Source organism: Triticum urartu, chromosome 6A (genome assembly GCF_056163025.1).
Source record: "Triticum urartu cultivar PI428250 chromosome 6A, HENAU_Tu73, whole genome shotgun sequence".
Lineage (NCBI taxonomy): Eukaryota > Viridiplantae > Streptophyta > Magnoliopsida > Poales > Poaceae > Triticum > Triticum urartu.
The window spans coordinates 214,794,789-214,811,838 of NC_141878.1; the positions used below are offsets into that span (position 1 = coordinate 214,794,789).

The 17,050-nt window shown below is 46.3% G+C and overlaps 2 protein-coding genes across 2 annotated transcripts; one reads left to right on the forward strand and one right to left on the reverse strand.

The window, feature by feature from the left end:
* The first annotated feature begins 964 nt into the window (after positions 1-964).
* On the forward strand, positions 965-5,699 carry LOC125512454 (serine/threonine-protein phosphatase PP2A-3 catalytic subunit). Its single transcript, XM_048677546.2, has 6 exons — positions 965-1,478; positions 2,059-2,173; positions 2,832-2,940; positions 3,024-3,101; positions 3,825-4,016; positions 5,052-5,699. Exons 1-6 carry the CDS (start codon positions 1,226-1,228, stop codon positions 5,223-5,225), a joined length of 921 nt encoding a protein of 306 aa, XP_048533503.1. The 5' UTR covers positions 965-1,225; the 3' UTR covers positions 5,226-5,699.
* A 4,961-nt stretch (positions 5,700-10,660) lies between these two features.
* Positions 10,661-15,432, reverse strand: CLPS3 (CLP-similar protein 3). The gene is made up of 10 exons (XM_048677548.2): positions 15,107-15,432; positions 14,937-15,005; positions 14,731-14,826; positions 14,383-14,624; positions 14,132-14,270; positions 13,986-14,042; positions 13,018-13,152; positions 12,510-12,745; positions 11,113-11,157; positions 10,661-11,034 (listed from the first exon to the last, which is right to left on the reverse strand). The coding sequence occupies exons 1-10, from the start codon at positions 15,311-15,313 to the stop codon at positions 10,944-10,946; spliced, it is 1,317 nt and encodes a 438-aa protein (XP_048533505.1). The 5' UTR covers positions 15,314-15,432; the 3' UTR covers positions 10,661-10,943.
* Positions 15,433-17,050: the final 1,618 nt, after the last annotated feature.

A 17,050-nucleotide genomic window follows, 5' to 3' on the forward strand; every position in this document is an offset into this window, starting at 1 on the left:
ATGAACGAGCACGACGTCACCATAGACATAGCTGTCCTTCGCTTCATACACGCGTCGGCGAACCCCCGGCCCACCCCGGCGATGAGCACCACCTAACCCTAGCCCCATCGAACACGCACCCCAGAAACAGATGCGAGTGGATGCAAAAAGAGCATGTAAAGGATGGGGGATTACCTCCGGCTGTCGCCGCCGACGCGCGCCCATGGACGGCCTCACGCGTCGGTGGATCTCCGGCGAACCCACGCCCAAATCGTGTCGTAAACCACTGGGGAAATGGAGGGGTGGAGAAAATAATGCGTGTGTGTGAGAGAGATATAGATAGATAGGAGGAGCAACGCGTCTCTCGAAATTTCAAACCAAAGGAGCGAAGAAGAAAGATGATATCATGTGAAATTACTGTTCGGGCCCACCATCAAGCGTACATAGGGTGCGTCTCTCTGTCGCCACATGTGTCGAGACGCTTAATCGTTCCACTAGACGCGGAACCGTCCATTGACATCGGACGGCTCACGCGTGTGTGCTCAATTACTGCAGCTGCGTTTTCAAGCATCCGGGATTAGGCCTCTTTTGGTTTAGAGGAATTTCATAGGAATTCTAGAGGATAGGATTCTTATAGAATTTTTTCCTTTAGAGCCCTTTGGTTCATAGGAATGGATTCCTATTCCTACATAGGATTGGTTCATATCCTCCACATTTTATAGGAAAATAAAAAAGAGCCTAGACTCAATGGAAAAATTTCTTTGGTGTCAACCAAATGACATCTTGTTTTCTATTTCTACTCATAGAATTTGAGATACACGTCATCTCATTTCCTACAAAATTCCTATTCCTATGATAATCCTATCCTATGAATCAAAAGAGGCCTTAAAGTCTCATGGTCGGCAACGCATATCCAGCCATTTTGACCAGCTCACCATTCCTTTAGACCAAATTACACTCCGCCCATTCCAAAACCACCGCAGAACAGCACAAGCAAGCCAGCCAGCCAGCCAGGCGGCAGCACAGCCGCCCCGGTCGTTGTGTACGCCTGCGAGTGTTGGAGGCGAAGAAAAATCTCGCTTCGTATAAAACAAAGCGAAAAATGGAAGCATGAGCTGCTCCACACCCTCCCCCCTCCGCTGATCCCCCGCAAACCCTAGCCCCGGCCTAGCCACTCCCTCCTCCTCGCCGGCGACCGACCGGCCGCGCGCCCGAGCCCGAGCCCGAGCCCGCCCCTGCGGCCGAGATGCCGCCGCACGGGGATCTGGACCGGCAGATCGCGCACCTGCGCGAGTGCAAGCACCTCCCGGAGGCGGAGGTCAAGGGGCTCTGCGAGCAGGCCAAGGCCATCCTCATGGAGGAGTGGAACGTGCAGCCCGTCCGCTGCCCCGTCACCGTCTGCGGCGACATCCACGGCCAGTTCTACGACCTCATCGAGCTCTTCCGCATCGGCGGCGAGTCGCCCGACACCAACTACCTCTTCATGGGCGACTACGTCGGTACGCCTCGCCTCCTTTCGCCTCTCGCGTGTGTTCGGGTGGCCGCTATCTCTGGGGGTTGCTGCGGCAAAATATGGCTTCTTTATAGTAGATCCTACACGGAATTCAGCCGGGGGTTCTTCTTGTCGGGAGAATTCGTTTCGAGAACTGTTGTGCTGGTTATTAGTATGTACTCTATGTAGCTTCTATTACTTCTCTAGGTTCCCATGGCGGTATCCTGTGCTGGTTACGTGTCTTATGTCTTGTTTGGACCTATAGCTTACAAGGATTTTGTGCGAGTCCTATCTTTAGGTCCTTGTAGATACCGCTATAAGGGCTGTAGGCTTGTAGCTAGAAAGAAGTTAAGAATTCTCATTAAATGATACCAGGTGCTTGAGAACGACCAAAAAAAAGGTTCACACCATCTCTGTTCGGTGTCAAAAATTTCCTCAAGACGTGAAGATTTATAATTTTGTTGGCAATTAAATGTAGTTTTAGAAGCACTTAATGATACCAGGTGCACTCCATCTTTAGTTTTAGATGCACTCCATCTTGTGGCATTCCCAATATGGATAAATCTATAATATTGCTCTTAATGCAGATCGTGGCTACTATTCGGTGGAGACTGTTTCACTGTTAGTGGCTTTGAAAGTTCGCTACAGAGACAGAATTACGATATTGAGAGGAAATCATGAGAGCAGACAAATCACCCAAGTGTGAGTTTATGCCCTTCTAGACCTGGATTGCTGTTTTCAGCTCCTTATTATTGAGTACTTCCCCATATGAAGTAACAACTATCAAGTGATGACATTCGACATGTAATCTTTTGATCGTTTCTAGCCTGTTTAATCCTGAATTAACTTTGTCTAATTGACTAAATCTTGGAGGTGATGTATTTTGCCACATCGAGTATCATCTGATGCACTATGGCTAAGGCAATGCTCGACCTTTAGAATTTACAAAGCAGCTTGTCTTGTTACTGGAACTCAAGTTATTATTGCATAACATTAAAAAGGAGCAGAACCCACCTAAATGTGTTGGTGAATTTATGTATGCATGAGATTGTTTGAAGTTGTCTTCTATGGGTAACAAAGTAGCAAAAAACTTTGAGCATAGTCTTGGTAAAATTTAGTTATGAACTTATGATCTACCTACTTTCTAGACGTATTTACGTGTTGATCACAGCAAAACTTCCAGCTAGATCATAAAATGACTATAGTTTTCACATTTATGCTTTTTGAGTAGTACTAATTTTCATATAGATGTGTTAGTAAAATTTTGGGGAAATTCATGAAGACTATAATTATACTATTCGGCAAAATGTTCACCGGTTGTGCTACAACTTAGTTGTTGACGTTGACTATTTTGCTGCAGATATGGCTTCTATGACGAGTGCTTGCGAAAATATGGGAATGCAAATGTATGGAAGTACTTTACAGACCTGTTTGATTATTTGCCTCTCACGGCTCTTATAGAAAACCAGGTTTGTTATTCAAGTAATTTTGTACGACTAGTGCAGGCGTATTTAATATATATGCCTGACATATGGGAAACACCTATTTGTAGGTGTTCTGCCTTCATGGTGGTCTCTCTCCATCATTAGATACATTAGATAACATTCGTGCTCTTGATCGCATACAAGAGGTAAGCAGCAAAGTTGTCGCTGTCTTTATGAACTACTCCCTCCGTTCCTAAATATTTGTCTTTCTAGAGATTTCAACAAGTGACTGCATACGAAGCAAAATGAGTGAATCTAAACTCTAAAATATGTCTATATACATCCGTATGTGACAGTCCATTTGAAATCTTTAAAAAGACAAATATTTAGGAACGGAGGAAGTAGTACTCTTTTCTTGTTTCCCATTTAGAAGCATGCTTGGGTGGCGATATTTGCTATTTGTATTACCTAGGCACTAGGCAGGTATATGCAATGAAAACTGTTCTGTGATATCATCGATTTTCCTGTTTTTTGATTCACATCATGTGGATGTTAATTCAGATAAAATATCAATCCGGAAAACTTGATTTAGTTCAATGAGGTGGCATTAGGAATTCTCATGGAGTTGTGGTGGTGGATCTATATGATGTCATTTACCATCTTTTTTTATTAGAATACTGAATAAATGAAGTTTTTTCTCTTCTGAGGATTAGAGCTCTACAGTTTGTAATGTTGAGTTGTTGACCATGAAGTGGATGGCTGTATATAATTGTATTTCTAACAGATACCTGTTGTGCTTATGAAGGATATCAATGATATCTGTTAAGTCTCGAGTCGTGACTTGTTTCCATGACTACTGAGGAAGAAACTGGACTTACTGCAAAATGTTTATTCTCAGTTTAATCACATATTTCTCATAATGGTTGCAGGTTCCTCATGAAGGGCCCATGTGTGATCTGTTGTGGTCTGATCCAGATGATCGATGTGGATGGGGGATTTCACCAAGAGGAGCTGGTTATACATTTGGGCAAGATATTGCGCAACAGTTCAACCATACAAATGGCCTCTCTCTTATATCAAGGGCCCATCAACTTGTAATGGAAGGGTTCAATTGGTGCCAGGTTGGTGTTCAGAACACAGCATTGGACAAAATATGATTTGATTATTTTATCTTGCAATTAATTAACCAATTGTAGTCATTCGCGGAAAATACCTACTGAAAAGTCTGAGCACCATCGTTCTGTCAAAGTTGCTTTAATATCTAATGAACAAATTCGAAGTACAATTGTTAACTACTCCCTCGGTTCCTAAATATAAGTCTTTCTAGAGATTCCAATATGGACTACATACGGAGCAAAATGAGTGAATCTACACTCTAAAATACGCCTATATACATCCGTATGTAGTCCATATATAGAAATCTCTAAAAAGACTTATATTTTGGGAACGGAGGTAGTATTTGTTTAGGAGACATGAATCTGGAATTTTCCAGTTCTTTGGTTAAAAGTTAATTAAGGTTACATACCATTGCGCTTATAATTGTGTTAAATTATAAACTGATGCGTTTACATATTCCTCAATATGCACAAAGCCTCCCTGAAAAGATTTTTTTTTACTAAAACGATTTTATCTAAGTTTCTGGAGGGACCAAATCAATCTACTGCTTAATCATATAGTCTATATAGTCTGGTTCTCTGTGTGGGCCAACCGGTGTAGATTACTGAGGTCCATGTTGTGTATGTAAGGGAACACAGACAAAGGTGTACAGTAGAGGGAACATATAAGCCCAATCCTGCATCAAACAGGATCACAAGGCAGATTTTAATTCTCTGTCGACTGCATTTTCCAATGGAATTGAGCAAAGTATCACTCATCCTATTTTAACGTATCATAAAAAGATATCAGGGAACTTGATTAAAATATTGGAAACTGCATCATCCTTTATGTGCAAGCCTTTTGCTTTGGTGCTTACATAAGCAGAAAACCTTCAAATAGCGATTTGCTTTGTTGTATCTTGTAGCATAACCTGTGGTTATTAAATTAACATTCGTGACTGCAAATTTTCATGCATTCTTGCGTCAGGCAAGGTTTTATACTCTTCTGGTGGCATACATAGGAAGGTTAAATAATTACCACGTTCTGATTTGCTCATGCAGGATAAGAATGTTGTAACGGTCTTCAGTGCACCAAACTACTGTTACCGATGTGGTAACATGGCCGCGATTCTTGAGATTGGGGAAAACATGGATCATAACTTCCTCCAGTTTGATCCAGCGCCTCGGCAAATCGAGCCTGACACAACACGCAAGACCCCCGACTACTTTTTGTAATTGTGGTGTTGACCTCTTTAACTACCGGTGCTGATGCTCCTTTCCTCCGCAGCGTCGGAGTCTGTAGATCTTGTGTCCTTAGATACGGGCTCCATGGGGCCCGAGCTGTATGTCAATTCTTTTGTTTGGAGATCCTTTTTTGCTGCTTCTCGATCTTTGCACGAGATGTTAAAGTTGCATGCTCTGATTTTTTTTTCCTGACGTGCTTCCATTTTGTATTGTTGGTACACAATGGAGGGAAGCTGCATTGGGATTTGTTATGTTAGCCTCTGTTATTGTTTTTCCTTTGGGTCCGAGCAGGATGCTTGCCTGAAGGAAGGTCTTCTCTGCATCATCTGGATATAACTGTTTCATTTTCATATGGACGGGGAGGCCCTACTGGCGATACTTGCATTCGCCCCTGTGTATGTTGGTCGGTGTATTATAATGTGTTTGATGTCCTATAAATGGGAAATATATGTTTGTACCTGAGTATTGTATCGGTTGTTTGTCTTATAAATGCTAGATAGGCCTTAATATCCGTTTTGAATTGTGCAAACATCTGATCTATATTCATATCCCAGTAACATTTGCATCCTTTTTCATATCCACATTTTTAAATACACACACACACACACACACACACACACACACACACACACACACACACACACACATACAAGGTGGGAACGCTACCCAATATGCAACCAGTCTGTTTATGACCTTTTTTTCTTGCGAGGAAACGCAAAAGATTTTGTGTTTCATTTCATCGAACAGGAAGGGAATAGTAGGGACACATCATCGCCTTGTCCAGCCTCTAAGACCTTGTACAATGCTAGGTGTTTATGGAGATGTTTAAAAAAATAACTTGGGTTTTTTTTTGAAGCATCGGTGTCTATTTTTACAGGAGAGATGTCTAAGTAAGCGTCTACCCTGGACAAATAAATATCGATGCTTAAGAAACGCCTAGTTTATTTCTCTAAACACCTTTCCTAAGCATCTTGCATTGTACAAGGCCTAACCATGAATGGCGAGGTAGCTAGACTCAGAGCCTCAAGGCTGCGTCACAACCGTTGTCAGTCGGTAGGTAGATGTCAGGACCTAGCAAGAACTAAAGAAGCCATCGTCTTGTACATGTTGGCGCTGACGTACATTACGCCTTAGACGCCCACGTCCTATGCTGCAGCCCACATCACAACAACCGCAATGCTGGCTAGCCTTGTCGGAAAGACCGGGAGGCCACCATCTTCAGCTGCCACAGTGGGGACTTCAAGTGCAACCTAAGCAGCGTCTTCAAGAAGGGAAAGGCGCCGAGACGCTAACGCTACCTTGTCCAGCGAATTGGACCAAGGGTTTCCGCCCCGTGCTTGAGGAGAGGGTCCACTCAGGACCATGACAACGCCTCCATGGAGGTAACGGCACACTCACGTGTCGCCGTTGTCAGCGCAGGGATTTCGCCCAGGCATAGCCGCAGCCTCCGCCCCCAGGATCCGCCGAGGCATAGCCGCAGCCGCACCCCCACAGGGTCGCGCCACGCTGCTCACCTGCTCGCCACGCCAGGTCTAGAGGCCCGACTCTGGATATTGGATCGCCATCACAAGACCCTAGGCCCGGAGAAGCTCTGCTACGCCAGCCTCATCAAGCCGCCACGCTCGAGGAGGAAGCCACCGGGGAGCAAGGTCCAGCCGCCATCGGATCCGCCCAGGCTTTGCCCGGCGGGGGCACTGGCGGCGGCAAGGAAAGGTAAAGGTGAAGGATAGGGGGTGCTCAAGGGGGGTCACGTCGCCCCCCGAGTCGCCCGTAGGAAGGGTGATGCGGGGATTGAAGGGTAAGTGTTCAGGTGTTAGCAACATGACACGTTGTATAATGGACTCGTGAGTCATGACACAAGACAAATAAATACTGCCAGATATCTTTCATGCAAAGAAAGTACTCCGATCTTCTCAAAATGTAAGGCATGCTTGATTTTCATGCAAAGAAAGTACTCCAATCTTCTAAAAAATGTAAGGCATGCTTGATTTTACACGGTATTTGATGCACAACTTTGAACATGAAAGTAGTACATGGTTTGTTTGGATACGAATATATTTACTCTTTTTTAGAGGTAAAGCCTTGCCGATGGTTTATACTTAAGCTAATATAGAAATAAAGCACTAGCGCGGGGTCCTCATGCAAGTGTTGTGGGGACCAACTATGTCCAGCTAAAGTATCTGCAGCCACATTGGATACCTCCCCAGGACAATGCTCAAAGCAAACCCTAGTAAAATCCTCTTTTTAAGTTTGGTCCAGCCATGTCGCTCTATTCCCTGTCTTGATTGGTTCTAAAGTACTTGTCAAAAAATGTCTTACATTATGAGACGGAGGAAATAGTCTTTTCTTTTTCTTTTGAGCTGTCGATCACTGTAGTTAGTGGCCAGCGCTGCAATAGACGGTGCCTGTATCATCTATAAATCCAACACTAGCATCTGTAAATCGGATTGTTCAAAAAAGAAAAATCTGTAAATCGGATGCTTAGGGCTCCTTTGATTCAAAGAAATTCAATAGGATTTTTTAAGGATTGAAATTATTTGGAATTTTTTCTATGTTTGTTCTTTGATTCATAGGATTAAATCTCATAATTTTTTTTCTTTGGAATCTTTTGCACTACATTTTATAAAAAATCTGACATCTACTTCAACCTCTTTGTACAATTCCTTTACTTTTCATATGAAATCAAATACTCCTTACTAATCCTATAGGATTCAAATGGACATGACACTCCAATCATATACCTTTCCTATTGTTGCGTTTTCAAAATCGATCCTGCGAAACAAAGAGGCCCTTAGAGCATCTCTAGCCACGCCCCCAACAGGGCCTCCCCAAGTGTTTATGCCGCGCCGGCGCCCAAAATTCGACCTAGTCGCGTCCCCAGTAGCCCGTTTTTCGCTGGCTTGGGCCGAAACTGGTGGGCAGACCCGAGCCGAACCCGGCGCGCTGGGGCGCGCCTGGGGGCGCCGGCACAAGCGAAAAGGGGCGTGGGGCCGCTCTGTCGGCGAGTCGAGAGCCTCTTCCCGCCGTTTCTTCCCGCCCTCGCCCCCCACTTCCCTCTCATTCTCTCCTTTTCTCCCGCCAATCTCCCTCCCGCTCGCCTCCCAGTCGCCGCCATGCCGCCGAAGAAGTACGTGATCCCCCGCGCTGTGACCACCGCGACCGCCTCCGTCGCCCAGCCGAAGCAGAGGAAGCCGAGGGCGCCGTCGTTCAATCCACCGGGCATGACAAACGCCGAGTGGAGGGCGAAAGTTCAGCGACAGAAGGCTGTCACCGCCGACCATCGGAACAGGGCAATCGCCAAGAAGGCCTGTGACAACGCGGCACGTGCCGCTGCGGCTGCGGTGGACCAAGCCGAGGCCGAGGCGACTCGCTTGGGGATGATGAATCCACCCGGCCGTCACGCCCAGTACGCGCCCTGGAGCCAGCAAAGCGTCGGCTCTCCGTCCGGCTTCTTGTCGTCGCCGCAGCCATGGGGATGCACACCGTCGCTGGGCTACGCCGACGGGAACGCGGACGGTGGGTTCAACCCTAACGTCACCTTCCCCATGGACACCCCGCCCGCGCATGCCCTCGCCCGCCTTCACCGGCGTGCAGTACCCTTCATACAACTACTCGCCGCCGGCTTACGCGTGCTCCCTGACGCCCCCTCTCCGCCGTGGCGCGCTGCCCTTCTCACAAGCTTCCACGTCGCACCTCGGCGACACCGACGAGACCGATGCCGACATGGACGACATCATCGCGGCAGGCTCGGCCGCGGCCGCCGCGTCGCTCGGGTTCGCTACCCCGGACGACACTGTGGATCTCAACGGTGGCATGGACGGCGAGCTCGACTACGGCGAGGAGGAGCCGGAGGAGGAGTAGGAACCGGCGACCGTTCCGGCGAGGAGGCGCAAGAAGAAGAGGGGGGCGGCCAGGACCGGCGAGCCGCGCATCAAGTGGGCGTCCAAGGAGTAGGAATGCCTCACCGAAGCGTAGAAAGTCGTCTGCCTCGACCCGACCACCGGCACGAACCAGAGCATCGAGACGTACTAGGAGCACATTAAGGCCGAGTTCGACGAGCTTCCCTACTTCAAAGACGTCTACATGCAGGGCGGGGCGAAGGCAATGGCGAAACACTGGGGGCTCATCCAAGCGGCGTGCAACAAATGGCATGGGGTCGTCGAGGAGGTCGCGGCTCGCCCGGAGAGCGGCGCCAACGTTGAGGATCAGGTATGGCACGCCGGTCTCCCGCTTCTCTTCGCCGTGTGCACCCGCCAACTGTTTGTTCCTCCGCGCAGCTGGTGCGCATGTTCGCCTTGTACCGCCTAGGCAACCGCGATCAAGAGTTCAAGTACCTCCACGTTTACAAGCGCATTGACAAGCGCGAGAAGTGGGCGGAAGTCCGACGCACCCTCGACAAGGCCAAGGAGACCTACAAGCCGTATGCGTCGACGTCGGGCGCGTCAGAGGGGCGGCCGGACGGCAACGAAGGGGCCAAGAAGGCGAAACACGCCGACGCGGCTACCGCACGCGTGCAGGAGTCCATCTAGCATTGCCTCGCCGACGCACAGGCCCGGGACGTCTTGCATGAAGAGAAGACCGAGGCGCGGTGGTCGGCGTTGATGACGAGCAGCGCCGTCAAGCTCGACCTACTCCGGACCAACGTCGTCGCGAAGAAGAGGAACACCGACCTGGCTTTCCTGCTGGGCGGGGCGGACATGCTCCAGAGCAACGACGAGGAGGTCAAGGCGTGGTACTTGGCGGAGCGTGGTCTCATCCTAAACCAGCTGCCGTCGACGGCGCCGCCAACTCCCACACCCACGCCGCCGCCACCACCAAGCTCGAGCGATGATGCCTCCATGACTCCCCCCAGTACAGAAGCCACGCCAACGCCGCCCAGCACAAAAGAAGCTCCGACCCCGCCAAGCCCGCGCACGCCGACGCCAGAGGCCGACCTCGCCGTCTGATGCGCTGCACGCGCTCCATTTCTTTTTGTACGTCGAAATTTTCATTCGATCGCCGAACTGTGACCGCATGATCGCCGTCTATTTTATGAGCGGGAATGACTACGTTTAAATTTGCCGCGGGTTGGAGGGCGCCTCGGGGCATGGCTGGGAGCTAGATCACCCCCAGGGGCCGATCTAGCACCAGTTCGCCCTCAAGCCGCTCTTTTTTGGCGCCCTGGGGGCTGAACGGCTGGAGATGCTCTTAATGTCCACACACATGTTAATTCAATGCAGATGTGTTTACTTGTCATATTGATGTTTCCTCTGATACAAAGTGCCGGAAATCTCCATATTATGTTTGGTTGCTTTATATTGGGTATATATAATAACTACTCCCTCTATCCCATAATATAAGACGTGTTTTGACACTAGTGTTGTGTCAAAAAACAACTTACATTATGAAACGGAGGGAGTAGCTCCGATGTTTATATCTGGATACAGTTGAGAAGAGGCCAAAGGACTCATCTTCTATATCTTACAGTAGTTCCCAACAGCGTACAAAAGAGCACACCAACCTTTCATTGATCTAACTATTTGTATCTTCGCCGCCACAGCAGCATAGAAAAACATAAGCAAGTCAGCAGAAAGCTTCGCAGCAGGATGCCTGAGATATCGTCGAACCCATTCAGCTTTACCGGCACAGTGTTCAGAGTATCCATTTCGGCGTTACAACATGTCATAAGCCATCTGGTTACCTACCTACAATGTTCAACCTTGAACGGGGTCAAGCCTGCTCGTACCATGTCAGGGAGCTAGCGATTAACAGCCTGCTTGGCAGGTCTCCTGGGCAAGGCGCGATGTACGTCAGCTTCTTCCTGAAATGCATGCAGAATGTTAGGTCCCAGGTGAAACTTCAGGCAGGGCCACAAGTTGGTTTCGTGGTGTTAGTGTACCTTTGGATGTCAACATCTGTGACATGGATGAATCCCGCAACGTTGCTGCACAGAATTTCAATCTAGGTATTAGCAAAAAAGGGGAACACAAACTCAACAGTTTGCCTAGTGGGAATGAAGACTTGAACAGATTTTGGTATGCTATAAATCTGTGGCAGTCAGAAAACGCACACATGACACAAAGTAAAAAGTTCTAATCTATAGTATATTAATGTCAAACAACAAAAACAACTGTGCCCCTACCACCTTCTCCTAGGACAGTAACAGTTGCCAGTTTGCCACTGATTGAACTACTTGAAAAGCTCGCATGAGAATCAAATGAGTCACTAGATGAATAAATAATTACACTATCCTCTATAACTATGAAACTGAAAATATCATAGCGCTTAGAAACTTGTAAGACAAGCAAATGAACAATTTGCTGCCAGGCTTAGGTTGAGTAGTGTTTGACACTTGTGATCTACTTCTAGTCGGGGCTACGTTTGCATTAGTCCTTGCTTGTATAGTTATAGCCCTAGTCCATAGCCACCATGGCTAAAATATGGGTAGCTTTCAATTTTTATCGCCAATGGTAGCAAGACCTATGGGTAACCCGATTAGGAATGGACCGGGTATGCGTATAAATTTTTGGGAAAACTTTGTTTTTGCCACTCTAGGTTTTGCCAATTTTGCTTATGCCACTCTAGAATTTGACATTTCACTCTTGCCACTCTTAGCTTTTGACAATATATCACTTTTGCCATTCCATGGCAAAAGCAAAATTTTCAGAGTGGCAATTGTGATACATTGTCAAAAGCTAAGAGTGACAAAAGTGAAATGAGAAATTATTGTTTTTGCCACGGAATGGCATTTGTGATGTATTATCAAAAGCTAAGAGTGGCAAAAGTGAGATGTCAAATTCTAGAGTGGCATCAGCAAAATTGGCAAAAGGTAGAGTGGCAAAAACAAAGTTTTCCCATTTTTTTTTGTCCAAAGGTCACCCAATTAATGTTACTACCTGTGTAAAGAAATATAAGAGCGTTTAGATCACTACTTTAGTGATCTAAACACTCTTACTAATTAAAAAGTGAATTTATTCCATATGACATGTGCCTTCAGAGATGTCAGTTTGTGAGAGAAACTGTAAACTTGTATACTTGAATTGCTGAGTTCATTTCTTATTTCCCATGATATTATTTGTTTATTGTGATTATTTGCTGTGTTCCAATGTTACTCATCGGGTTTAGACTTCGGCATGATTTTCCGCCCATATGGGATTTTCATGGGTGGGCGGCGGGCAGCATCTTGAGTTCAGGCATGTGTCTCACGTAGCTTGGCCCATGAAGAACCCAGCCCTTGCCACCTTTACGTGGCTGTAACACTTAACCACTATCTTGGAGAACGACAGTTGGTATTACCTCGAAATTATTTCATCAGGTTCCTTCGCATAAGAAACAGCAAGCACTGTGTGGACCATATCAGTGCTGATGTTGACAGCAACAAGCCGAGTAGGATCTGCCACAGGCTCTGCACCAATTGGTAAAGCTGACCGTGGAGCTTGATGTCCACTACCAATTCTGAAAACAGAAACGTCACTGAAGTTGACTACATTTGAATGTGGTGCCAGATCGTTTGCAATCCCGTAAAAGTACTCCTGCAGACAGGAATAGGATTTAGCCTGAGACGGATTAAGAGAAAAATGCCAACTACGACTGCAAGATCAAAATCATAATTGGGCATAAAGGAGAGTGGCATAGCGCAAGGATGGATAAACTCAATTTTCTATAGAATTAATTTGATGCTAAGCCTTGCAGTGAAAAAAAAGGTTATTAACCAAACAAATACTAAAGTGAAATGTATCTTTTAAGCACTAGAGATCCTTACGAACACCAAAATCAGAACACTGCCCAGACACACAAAAATTACCTTGATACGAAAGCTCCTAGTCTTTTGACGATATTTTGAATTCCTTAGGACAACACCCTCCGATTTATGAAGTTTTACGACATCGATATTGGGCTTACTTTGTACTGCATCTTTTAACATCTTCCATAACTTCTCCTGCAGCAGACAAGTCAGATCATTCCAAGCTTCAGGATCATTTGATCTCATGTTTATCCATGAATCCACATTTCAAGGCAAACATGACAACAAAGACAACGTCAAGCACACTGTATGAAAGCTAATCCTAACAAACGGCTGGTTCATCTTTTATGGTATCAGCAGTTTTGCATCCATGTGGCTTTGTGTTTATAAAACAAATTTTGCAGACTCTGTCCGTTAGCATAGACTCAAGCAAGCACCTCTTCGAGCTGTATTTGCCAGAATTAGGAGTTGGAATGATAATCTTCAGTATTTCTCAGCTGTTGAGCTTTCTTATCGACCTATATTCTCTTTGTTCAAATTAAATATGTAATGAACTTCAGTGAGGATGGTTTTATGCACTAACATATTTGTGCTACATACTGATGTTGATGATCGTTTAGACCAGAGGGCAGATTAACTGCTCTTGCCAGTTACCACTGCCGATATTTCTACTATATGTCACAGTTTACTAGGGATGATTTGCCCCATGAATGTCTCAATGGGGGCAGATTAACTGAACCCAAGAGGGGTGCCGGGGGGGGGGGGGGGGGGGGGGGGGATTATTAAATGGTGAAGTAAAAAAGTGTGGGTTATGATCTAATTTATCTGCGGTGTTAAACAAATGTCTTATTCTTACAGGCTTAAGATCTCTAATTACCATCAGTTGGATGCTCTGACACATTATTAGCACAAAAATGGAACATAATACAGAGTGATAGAAAGAGTTGACGAGTATGAAATAAATGTTGAGTCGTCTACACTAGATAAACTAGTAACATTCAGACTGAACATAGCAGTGTAGCACTTGCCTGTCCCAATACCAGCACTACATTAGCCTTGAAGATTTCAATTGCATTAAGAAGTAACTGCACATCATTTAACCTGTGTTAGCACGCACTATTAGCGATTAACATGCTTATTCAAATAGCTAATTATGCTTATAAGCAAATAATACCTCATAGCCAAGGCCTTCAACCCACCCCATTGTGTTAATAACCATACCAGCCGCCCTAGATTCAGCATTCCCAGAGAACTGTGTCTCTAATGTTTGAGCTAGCTCTCTCATGAGTGCTTTGTAAACATCTGGATTAATACTGTCAGCAACATAAAGAAAAGTAGAAAACTGAGGCACCGAATCAGCAGAACAGAAAAGGAGCCACACAGAGCAGTGGGTAGAACCACCAAGAGGGTAAACTGGAAAGTTACCTTGGATTTGGATGGCCATAAAAGTATGCAAGCGGCATCTCCAAAGGAATCCCATCAACTATATCGATAGGCTTCTCAATTGGTGTAGCAGAAATACATCCAGGTATGGTTATCGAACCCTGGCCAATATCTAAATCCACATATGTAGGCTTCCATCCCAGTTTGGCAGCCCAGCTAAGGAGCATTTTGCACAGAGTGCTTTTTCCAGAATCAGTTGGCCCCACAACAATCACTCTAGGTCCCTAGACAACCAAGAGTTGACAAGTTCACTGATTCAGTCCAAAGCATAACAACTCGTTACAGCCATCTTCACAATGTTCCACGATGAATGAAACAGAGAGTAGTCACCTGTGAGGCCTCCAAGTCGCCTCCCTGCGCTGCCCTCGCCCTCGCCCTCCGTGCGTCGAGAATCGCATGTGTGTTCACATAAATCACCATCGGCGTCTGCAATTGAAAGCAGAATCACCTCACCACTACAGCACATTCAGGAACGGACAGAGCACAACGAAAACGAGGATGTTTTGGCAGAGGAAGGAAACCGAACGCCGCCCCACCTCGTCGGACGTGTACTCGCTCTCGCTGACCCCGTCCAGCTCCACCGTCGCGCCGTGCCACGTGAAAATCTAATCGTGGGAACATAAACAGCAGGTCAGAACTGTGTGCCGGCGGTGGCGGCAAGCTGGGCAAGGCGGGTTTAGGCGGGGGACGGGGAAAGCGCGCGTACGGCGATCTTGGAGCGGGGCGGGATGGTGAGCCAGCCCTCGGGGGGGAGCTCGGTGCCGAAGATCTCCGCCGTGCCGGAGACGAGGCGCACGCGGAGGGTCGCGTCCGGGAGCACCTCCACGCGGAGCTCGCTCTGCGGGTCGAGCTTGAACTGCCGCAGCGGCTGCACGGCCGCGGGCGCGGGCGCGGCAGCGCCGGTGGCGGCCATAGGGGGGGTTCTGGAGAGCGGGCGAGGGTTTGGCGTCGCCGAGACTGGCGTGTTGGTGCGGCAGTGGGGAGGGGGAACAGCGGGAACGCCAAGGAGTTTCGCGTAAACGGGATCGGATCGGATTGGTACTGAAATGAATGTGACTTGAACCAAAGAATTTTACGCTGCGTTTGGATGTACTCCTATGTATTGGAGGCATTCGTATTGAATTGGTTTCAATATCAATTTGGTGAAGAAACTGTAATAAACATTTTTTTTGCGGAAAGAAACTGTAGTAAACATGAATATGAATTCGCTTGTTTGTATGCTCACGGAATTGGTTGATGTTTCAATACCAAATCTTATTTAGACAACAGATTATGGCATAATGTTTTGTTCTATATACATCTCAAAATTTATACAATGTGTGACTATAATCTAATGGTCGTATAGCAATTTTTTTTATAATGCCCATCTGTCCTTGAATAAAATTCAGCAATAACATAAATCTACAGTCCCCTAAAGAATATCTTTCTCTCAATAATATCCTCACGTGCCTCATGTTGTTGCAGCTACCTTCTATCTGGTTTCTCTCTTCGCTCGGACACAGGATATAAACAACCACGAGAGAATTTGGTGTTGCGTACAACTAATGCAGCATTTTCTTCTCTATTTATTTGTAGACTGTTACAACAACTACACATCCTAGTCCAGCCATGATTTGAGCTAACGGTCGTGCCATCAACAACCACTCTCACGCAAGCGATGGCGAGATGGTGAGGGCCAGGCCGTGGTGGCCATGGCCAGAGGAGATGCGGCGGGGACGAGGAGGAGATATGTCTGAGGAGATAATAAGGACCAACAACGTGGAAGAGAAGAAGGGCCGACAAGGAGTGGAAGCGCCGGCGGGTGCTTCCTGGACGTTGCCTCCTCTCATCGCGCAGGGTGAGGGAATGGCAGCTTCGGTCGAGCGTGGGGAGAAGAAGATTGGGCTCGAATCGTTTTCTTTTCCGGGGTCGTTCAATTCATGCCAAATTGGAGGTGTTGGGCTCCGTATTGTGTGAGGCCTCGGCTAGTGGGATCGAGTTTGTCATTGTATTGACTGATTTCAGACCGTTGTTTCCGTGTGCATGCCAAGCGCTCGATTTGGTGAATTGGGAATACCAAATCCAATTTGTAACCCTAATACAGACATCCACTTAACAAAGTCCAAGAAAAAAAAGGAATTTAAAAAAAATGAAATTTCACCGGAAACTACCAGTCTTTTCTTTCTTTTTCTGTAAATAGCGTGTGATTTTAATTTTTTTTCTTGCTTCATAAAGAGCACATATTACACATATTGGATACTAAGAAGATCATATTTGGCCATCTTTGTCTGAATTGCTTTCAATGCCTTGTGGTACACTAGTTGTTCTGATATATGGCAGGTGTGCTACTAATGCCGAAACACATGATAGAGAAGAAAATTCATGAAATAATCAATCTTTATCGATTTTTAAATTGACCGAATTATAATTTTAATTTGATAAAGTGACATTTGTTGCACTTTAGACCATACTAGCACAGTGCCCGTGCGTTGCTACGGAGTTATTAAAAAAAAGAGATGCTAGGCCACTGACTTAGAAGATGATCAAAAGATTTTAGTACCTTGCAGGAGTCATGATAAAAATGAGAGCAAAAATACATTAAAACGGATGAGGTAGGCGTCCAAAAATTTGATGTGACCGTAGTAGGTCCTTCGAAAGATTTATAGTGAGA